At 35.7% G+C, this 9978-nt stretch overlaps 1 protein-coding gene across 1 annotated transcript; it reads left to right on the top strand.

Annotated features, from left to right (window-relative positions):
- The first annotated feature begins 1386 nt into the window (after positions 1-1386).
- Positions 1387-4554, top strand: LOC110116186 (receptor protein kinase-like protein ZAR1). Its single transcript, XM_020849674.2, has 2 exons — positions 1387-3208; positions 3696-4554. The coding sequence occupies exons 1-2, from the start codon at positions 1417-1419 to the stop codon at positions 4325-4327; spliced, it is 2424 nt and encodes an 807-aa protein (XP_020705333.1). The 5' UTR covers positions 1387-1416; the 3' UTR covers positions 4328-4554.
- Positions 4555-9978: the final 5424 nt, after the last annotated feature.

Raw genomic sequence — 9978 nt, 5'->3', positions numbered from 1 at the left:
AATTCAATTGAACATAAATTGACCTAATAGGGCTTAATGGGTTAACCTAGGTTGACCTGGTCAATAAGGTTGACCTAGGGCACAGGTTCGAGTCTAATGGGTTGGGTCTGACCCATTGAATCCAGGGGAGGTGAGAATTGAGCTTGAGAAGCTCTGAATTAGATTTGAAATCAAAAGAAAACATTTTGGTCAATTTGGGTTGACACATGTTGACATGGTCAACCATGTTGACCCAGTGCTTGGGTATGGGCTCCACAAACTGGGTTTGACCCAATGAACACAATGGAGATGATCTTGGGATCTGGCTTGGTCAGTTTGACCAAGTTAACTCCTTTGACATAGAGTTTGGAGAAAAACAAGGTCAACAACACCTTTTATAATACATTGTCTCAATAATAATACATTGACTCAAGAAAGATAAAAATATTAGCTTTTTAAGAAATCAATCTTATACTAACCAATCTTGAGCTCTAATTCTTTGATGGTGCTTGGTGTATGATGTACCTAAAATATTAGTACACACAGAAAAGATATGCAATGATAACAAGTAAGAGCAACTAAGTAAACTCCAATAATATTTGTAATTATCAAAACATAAGCTCGAGCTAGATTACAACAGTCCACCATTTTGATCTGTTTATTAAATGGGTCGATTTTGGGTTGATTGGATTCAGGTCAGGTCAATTTTTGGGTCGAACTCGAACCCAACCCATTAACTCATTTTTACATCCCTAACTACTAGTGGTATAAAGGGAATGTAGTGTATTTGAAATGTTCAAAGTTGTTTAGATGCATGCAAAAGGAATGATGGAAGTTATTGTTATTTTTTGGTTTGGCTTGAAGTGAGCGGTGACGACGATGGGCGTTGGTCGACATTGACATTCTATGGTAGAAGGTGAAGACAGATGGTGGTAGTGGATGACGGTGGTTGGCAGGAAGCCGAAGTTGGTGGAGGGTGTCAGTGGGCGGGGCACTCTCATCAGTAGATGGTGGTGGGTGGTGACATTGCAGTTGACTTGAGATGGAAAAGAAATTTGATTAAAATTGAACAAGTTTATACTACATAAAAAATAAACTAGGAAGTAAAAAAAGAATTTACGGATTTTTTACATTATATATCTTCTTTCTTCAATAAAACACCAAATTTTTTTTACTACATATATTTTTTGCTATGCATTACTTTTAAAGTAAGTCAAATAACCCCTAAATTAATTTTATTTTAAATCAAACCTTAAAAAAATAATCTCCCTATAATATACGCAATCCCACTAAATAATATTTTCGGTACATTATATTTATTTACAATTTTTTAATTGCATTCATTTTTAAACTAAACAAATAGCCTAAAAATTATGTTTCAATTAATTCCAAGCTGTGATCGCACTACCCTTTCACTAACTTCCTCTACTTTGGAATATGTGCGAGTCACAGACTTCCTCCACAAGGGAAAGCGAAATCCTCATTCTGTACTGCTCCCTCCAACTACTTGAACGCACCATATTCGAACTCACCGCAACTTGCAGATCTTCCATATCCGGCTTCTGCGTTCTACTTGCAGCTTTCCCCACAGTACAGATAAGTGAGCTTCATACACACAAGGAAAAGAGAAAAATTGCTCATATCCTTCTCTTGCTTCCATTTCCCCTCACTTTCAAGCCAGAAGAGCACGCCTTTAGCTCACAAAGCCACTTCTTTTCCTCCGACAGGAGACCCAACACATCTTCTATGGCTTTTCCATCTTCTCTCCTTCTCCTGCTTCTAATGTTCGGCCCCTTTTTTCTTGCTTCGGTTTCTGGCCTCAATGCCGAAGGCGTTTCTCTCCTTACTTTTAAGGGATCCATTTCACAAGACCCTGAAGGTTCCATGGCTAACTGGAACTCCTCTTCTCAGGACCCATGTTCTTGGAGTGGTGTCACCTGCAGGGATGGAGAAGTTGTCTCCTTGAGCATTCCTAAGAAAAACCTGTTAGGTTATATCCACCCTTCACTTGGCTCCCTTCAATCTCTCAGACATATCAATTTAAGGAATAACAGGATCTTTGGATTTCTCCCTCCCGAGCTTTTCTCTGCTCGAGGACTTCAAAGCTTGGTGCTTTTTGGTAATTCCTTATCTGGATCTCTTCCTTCTGAGATTGGTGCTTTGTCCTACCTTCAGGTTTTAGACCTTTCCCAGAATTCTTTCTTTGGTTCTTTGCCCAATTCATTGTCAAACTGCAAAAGGTTAAAGGTTCTTGATTTGAATCACAACAATTTCACCAATTTCCTCCCCCTTGGCTTTGGAAGCAGCTTGCCTGCCCTAGAAGAACTAGACCTTTCTTATAATAAATTCAATGGCTCGATACCTGGAGACATTGGAAATCTCTCAAATCTCCAAGGAACTGCTGATTTCTCCCACAATCTGTTTTCTGGGTTGATTCCAGAGAGCCTCGGTCGTCTTCCTGAGAAAGTTTATATAGACCTCACATACAACAATCTAAGTGGTCCAATACCACAGAATGGTGCGCTGGAAAATAGAGGACCAACGGCTTTTATTGGAAATCCTGGCCTTTGTGGCCCTCCATTGAAGAACCCATGCTCTTCTGGCTTACCTTCAAGTGACCCTTTTTTGCCCAGGGAAATCAATGCATCTCCCCCTACTGAAATGAGCTATAATTCAAGAGGAAATGGTAATAGAAGCAGTGGGTTAACCTGGAGCCAGATAGTTGCAATAGTGGTGAGTGATCTGGTTGGGATTTGTTTGATTGCATTGGTGTTCTTCTATTGCTATAGGAGGGCAATGACTTCAAAAAAGAAACCAAGTTCTGTCAATTCTGACAAAATTTCTAAGGCAAAGAAGGAATGCATTTGCTTTAGGAAGGATGAATCTGAGACAATATCTGAGAATGTAGAACATCTTGATCTTGTGCCATTGGATCCTCAGGTGAGTTTCAGTTTGGATGAGCTCTTGAAGGCCTCGGCCTTTGTTCTTGGGAAGAGTGGGATTGGAATTGTATACAAGGTTGCATTAGATGATGGCTTGACCCTGGCTGTTCGAAGATTGGGAGAAGGAGGATTGCAGAGGTATAGTGAGTTTAAGACTGAGGTGGAGGCTATTGGGAAGGTCAAGCATCCTAATATTGTTGGTTTAAGAGCTTATTATTGGTCGGTTGAGGAGAAATTGCTAATATATGATTATATACCAAATGGAAAGCTTTCTACGGCAATTCATGGTATGTCTCCTTTTGACTTGGTTGTTCTTTAGCTTTGTTGAATTTTATAGGTTGCTTTAGAGTATCTTGTATAATTTACTCGTTTTAGGTTGGATTAAATGGAATGTATGTATTTGGAGTAATGTTTAGTTTAACTTTTAAAGTCAGCAAGATATGTAATGCTATATATAAAGTAACTAGTAAATCTAACTAAAGAGGGTAATTACATGCTTATTTGCATCATAAAATTTTCATGTTCAATTTCTATTAGCTTAAGGCTTTGTTTGGGACTGCTTTTTTATTGCATCATAAAATTTTTATACTTGAAAGCTGCTTTAAGAAGCTGTAAGAAAGCCATCCCAAACGAAGCCTAAGTTTTAGAAATTTCTCAAAGTTTCATGAAAAATTTTGCATTATTTTTTAATATCACTTTTTACCTGTCCTACTTGCTCCAGTCATTGACTCATTGTTAATCTGATATCTATTTGTTACATTCATATGATTTCAGGGAGAAGTCCTATGGCTTGGCAGCCACTCACCTGGGAAATAAGGCTAAAAATCATTCGGGGAATCGCCAAGGGCTTGGCTTTCCTGCATGATTTCAATCCAAAGAAGTTTGTCCATGGAGACCTCAGATCTAACAACATACTACTTGGTCAAAACATGGAACCCTATATCTCAGACTTTGGACTTGGCCGCCTGGTTAACATTTCTGGTTCATTACCATTACTGCAATTAAATAGAATCACAGCTGAGAAGCATAACAAAGAGAATTATGACATCTCTGCAAGCCCACTTGTGAACTCTTCATCTTGCTACCAAGCTCCTGAAGCTTTGAAAATCCTGAAACCATCCCAGAAATGGGATGTTTACTCTTATGGTGTCATATTACTTGAACTGATTTCTGGTAGATCTCCAATAGTCCTACTTGAGACCTCAGAAATGGATTTAGTTCAGTGGATTCAGTTCTGCATCGAAGAGAAGAAGCCCCTCGCTGACGTTCTTGATCCATTTCTCGCTCGTGAGCCTGATGAGGACGATGCGATTATTGCTGTACTTAAGATTGCTTTAGCTTGTGTTCAGACTAATCCTGAGAGAAGGCCTTCGATGAGAAATATTGTGGATGCTCTCAAGCAATGAAGAAAAATTGAAGTAAGCCTCTTGAGGTATGAGATTGTATTAATGTTTTTGTAACATTTATTAGATTTTTGTGATAGGACCTGTGCTTGTATGAATCTCCTCTTTCAAGTGAATGCAATGTGAAGGTTTAGAAGGTAGAGAAGGAATCCAGTTCTGTTCTCTTTTGCTTCCATTAATCTGTTGATGAAGCTTTGTTTAACTAATAAAAATGGTGTCTTTTAAGGGTTTCCTGGTTCACTGCAAATAGAATGCATGTAAGACAATAGCCAACAAATTAAGGCTTGGTTTGGGACAACTTTCGTCCTGCTTTTTAAAATGGCTTTCTAGTACAAAAATTTCAAATTCAAAAAAATTTTATACTAGAAAGCTGTTTTAGAAATCAAGAAGAAAGACGTCCCAAACGAAGCCTAAATGTGACTAGATTGTATATTTGTGAAAGATTTGTAATGTGAGGTTAATAACTTTATTTTATTTTATTTGCTTCCCTAGTTTCAAACCTAAAACAGAAAAGTTTTGTATATTAAAACTTTATTTCCCATCATATTTGTACCAGACTACAAACCCACTTATGTAGCCAATTAATATTCATTTGACCTATTTGAGATTCAGATTTGAGATAACTATGAACTATGAGGTTATGAAGAAAGAGTGATATGAAGGTTTTTAATAGGAGTATGTTAGTACTAATAATTTTATGGGTAATTTGGGTTGGGTTAATAGATAATTAGTGATTATTAGATAGTTAGATTTCGTTTGGGACGACTTTCTTACTGTTTCTTAAAGTAGCTTTATAGTAAAAAAATAATTTTTTTGTACATAAAAGCTGTTTTAAGAAGCAGTAAAAATGCCATCCCTAGACTCTCCATTTGAACGTCTTAAGTATCAATCAATTCAAAAATGAATTTCCCTTCCTTCGTGATTCTACTGTACCATCTTCTCCACCTACCAATTTATGGAGTCGCCAGCACCTCAAAATGCATTTATAGCCTGGTTTCGCATCAGTTTTCCAATTAAGATCCTACTTGTAATGCATGTCTGAGCTCAAACTCACTGAGTATGCTTACACTACTCTACACCTCTGCATTAATGATCTCTCTTTTTTATACTAACTCTCCGTCTTATTTCACATTCGAAGGTAATTTTTTATTCTTCTTGTTTCGGGTAAAATTTTAGTGCTCATCTCTGTCTGACCTGTCTTCCACAAACAGTCATTATTCTGTGCGGACACCGGACCGTCCAGAGAAAAATTAGAAGGCGTCACGTCACCCAGTACACAACAAAAAGTGACGTGGCATGTTTTGATTCGCCTCCGGACGGCATCTGTATCCGCACAGAATAATTTCACCTTAAACTTGAGGGGAGCACATGATGCTGCAGAATTATTCTAGCAACCAGAAAGCATCAGATGCAGTTTTTTTTATTTTATTTAAAGGGTCTTACTTAATAGTAATAGTTCATATCTTATCATGAGCCTCAACTCCTGATCATATGAGCTGTTCTAGCTGTTTAGATTTCTTCTTTATACTGTCTTCTTGTCTTTATTTACCATATATCATAAGCTTTGTGACAAATATCAACCACCACAATAAGTGATTTCTGTTCACCATGAAAGAATAAGCTTCACATGGATGTTTTCTCTGGATTTATGTTCATCCGTGAAGAGAATGGAGATGAGGGGACCTCAGCTGGATTTTTCTGAGACATTCACTACATGACTCTATGTTTTCGACACTGTAAAGTTTGTGCTCTTGTTACTGTTTACTCTTTTTTTTTGTTTTTTGTTTTTTTTGTTGGCAACTTCGCTCTTTTGTCTTGTTTACACATTGACTAGATAAGATGCTAAAAATTGTTTGGCTGTTATTGCGTTAAAGGCTTCCTAATCTGATAGATTCAAAACCTGTTGTATTGATATTTATTACTGTAAGAACTGAGATTTCTACCTGTGTAAATTTGATGGATGTTATGAACAGGGTTACAGGGTTGAACTGAATAAATTAATAAATATTAAAATTATTTAAAAAATATTTTAAATGACGTAATAATGATGTAATAATGGAAATATGTGCCAAAGGTTGAGTGAAGAATTACCAGAAAATGCTAGATGGTGACAGAGCTGCATTGCAGAAGAGAGCATGGGATTTTGAGGGATAGGATTAGGTGTTTTGTAAATATATTTTAACTATGTAAAATCTGTTCTTAGACTTAAAATTAATGGTGATTATTAATTTAAATTGTGGATCGAGTGGTCCTATAAAATGGAGACCAGCATGAAATTGATTTAATTACCTAATTGGACTGGTTCATTGCTATGATGCACAGACACGGACACGGTGACACGAATACGGGACACATCAATTATTAAAAATATAGGACATGGACATGGGTTGGACACGTTATTATAATTTTTATATTTAAAGAATTATATAAAAATTGAATAAGTATAATATTAAAAATAATTTAAAAATAATAAGTCATTTAACTATAATTTGTGCTTAAAATGATTAATATTAAGATATCGAAAGTTGTGCTATCGAGAGTCAGGCCTTGGTATTATGCAGTAAGTATTGGACGACAACAGTCAAAATGGTTAGTTGACCAGTCAATGTTTGGTCAACAAACCTCTAATTGCCCAAATGGCTTGACTCAAGTTACTCCAACCCATTTAGGCTCCCTCCAAATCATCACTCCAGCACCCAAGGCATCTCCATATGCCAACTCATATGCCCATGTGGCATATTGACTGGTCAAACAGTCAACATGGTCTTTGGAGTGGTCAAATTTGGTCAAAAAAACCTTTTTAAACTTGATCCCACTCTAATCCAAATCAATCCAGCAGTTTAGTTAATATCTAGAACCTTCTTTGAGCCCATCATAGCCACTAGATCATTATCAAACAGCTAGGATCAATTCCACATGCTCATTAGAGGACAAGGGACACTTTCCACATAAGATGTCCTCTTGTCCTTGGTTCCATCTGCTCCCAACCACTCCCTGGACAGGTGGAGAGCATCTGGGAGCTCCTCCTATGAATCTCAGCCCTTGATTTGATCAGGGAATGAGTGAATAGGGCAAATGAAGGTTTTGAGCCGGGATTCTCACTTGAATCCTCTCTCTCCACTTTTTCAACCTCTAAAGCCAAAGTATCTGTTCTATTGAGCTCCCCAGAGACTCCTCAACACATCCCCACTCAAATCCCGCCGGTCAAGTCCCTTTCCGGCAAGCTTCCCGGCGAACCTATCCCAAATCCGTTCGAGGAACTATAGCACTCGATCCAGGAGCTTTCAATCCGAGGTGTCTTCTACAAAAAGGAGCGTGGACAGTCTACAAATGCAAAAAATCATTTAGCGGGTCAAACCGTCCATTAAATCGAGGTGAAACTCTAAACCTAGCTTAGGACACTTGAGTTAAATAGATTTCGTTTTGATGCGCTATAGGTAGTAAAAATATCTCCCCATTATTTCTGTTCACCTAGGCTATCTAGGTTTAAAATTTTAAACGATTTGATTGACCGGATCGGGAGAAAAAGCCAAAAAACGAGTTCTAGGGTGTTTTCACGGCCAGGCTCGGGCGAGCGTTTTTATTAACCGTTGATCACTTGATCAACGGTCCAGCATAAGCCTTTCCGCGGTCTGATCCGACCGTGTATGCGCTCGCACGCTTGATCGACCGTCTGACGGAATCTGGACCGTCAGCTCCTTACCACGGGATTAATCACCCGCCGTCCGATCCTTCTTGACTGAGATCAGACGACGGGATCTAATCCCCGCCGTCGATTTAGATCAGGGTGAATCCAACGGTCCCGCGGTACTGCTGACTGGTTTAAGTGAAACCGCGTCGATTAACCAGCAGCTACCACGTGTCTGACCGCCGCCAGTCTCGTCGCCGCCGCGCGTTTTGATCCCGCGAACCAGAGTGTGCCATCTGTCCCAATGACAGCTGCCGTTTTAATTAAAAGGTTTTAAATTAACTTTAACATAATTTAATTAACAGAAATCTTTAAAAAATCATAGTAAATAAAATACAAATCCAAAAAATCCATATAATATATCAAACTGCTCCGTTTTTCAGAGCCTTTGATTTAAAAATAAAAGTGCTTTAAAATATTCTTTATATTTTAAGTAATTTAATATATAAACTATTAGATTATTTTAATTGTTATTTGATTTTATTATTATTATTATTAATTAATTATAAATTGATTTAAAATACCTTAATTAACTTAAAACTTCAAAAATTTCAAATAAATTTGATTTAAATCATAAAAATTCAAATATAATATCAAAATTTCCAAAAAATTGATAATTGTATTTTAAAACTATTTTCAAAGTTTGAAATTCAATTTATTTTGATTAATTTGAATTATATAATTATCTTTAATATTTATATAATATTATATTAAATATTATATTAAATATTTTGAAAATAAAAAAAAATATACTTTTAAATTTCTTTGAAAGTCAGTGGATCTCACAAGTTTAAAATGTATATCTTAATCATATTTTTAATTATCTTATTTTAAAATCTATATCCTTATGTATATAGGTTTATATTTATAAATATATATATTTTGAAATCTATTTTAAAATTATACATATTAAATCTTTAATATACTTGAGAGATCCTTTTGAAACCTTAAACATAGATTAGGCTTGATTGAATAGAAATTTTGGGGAATTATTAGTGAGTGATTATATTCTAATCATTCACTAATCAAAATTTTGTTATCTTAATTATTATCAATATTTGCATGCTTAGGTTGTGCACACACATACACTTAGTCTAGGCTCTCCTAGCTTTAGGATTTGATTGTTTCTATGTGCTTATGTCATGATTAGTCCAAGGGTGTGTGTGTTTGCTTATATGTTAAGTTTGAGGGTTAGTTAAAACCTTGATTTGGACCTATTAAACTTAGTGTCATTAAGGACAATAATTAAGGACATGTGCTTAGAGAACTTAGAATAGTTCCAATAATTAGGATACATTCCTTTTTCACTTGAAACTTCAAACACTTGAACTTAGCGACATGTACAGCCACTAGAAAAATTTTCACTGGTTTTAGAGGTCATTAAGCCCCTTAATCAAATTTCCTAAGTTTAAGCCTTAATTAAGCCATTAAATCTTTCAGAAAATGCATTAAAGCTTCCGGAAAATGTAATAAATCAAAGTTAAACCCTAAAATTATGTTTAACCCCTCTAATTGACCATAATTAAACCCTTAACCAATGAAAATTAAAACCAAAATTATTTGACAGCAAATTAAACTTTAAATTAATTTTAAGCAAAATTGAATATTTAATTAATATAATTAATTAATAATAATTAAAAATTCCAAAAATTTCTCAAACACTTGGGAATCTCCCCTTAGGTCATTCCTGACCTTTGGAGATGATTCAAGGAGTTGGGATATCATTTGGAGCAAAATCACAAAAAGGCCTTTAATTAAACCATTTAAAATCATTAAATACTTCAAACTTCAAATATTCATAACTAATATCAGAAAAATCCAAATTACCAAACTCAATTGCATTCAACTCATATAAAATGTCTAATATTTATTAAAATATTAAATTCCAGAAATTTGTAATATTTCAAAAGTCAACTTTTGGTCAAAACCTAGGTCAAATCTAGCCAAAACTTCAAACATTCGTAAT

Source organism: Dendrobium catenatum, unplaced genomic scaffold, assembly GCF_001605985.2.
Source record: "Dendrobium catenatum unplaced genomic scaffold, ASM160598v2 original_scaffold_235663, whole genome shotgun sequence".
Classification (NCBI taxonomy): domain Eukaryota; kingdom Viridiplantae; phylum Streptophyta; class Magnoliopsida; order Asparagales; family Orchidaceae; genus Dendrobium; species Dendrobium catenatum.
Note: the sequence above shows the minus strand (reverse complement) of the source record. Positions and strands in the feature narration are given on the sequence as shown.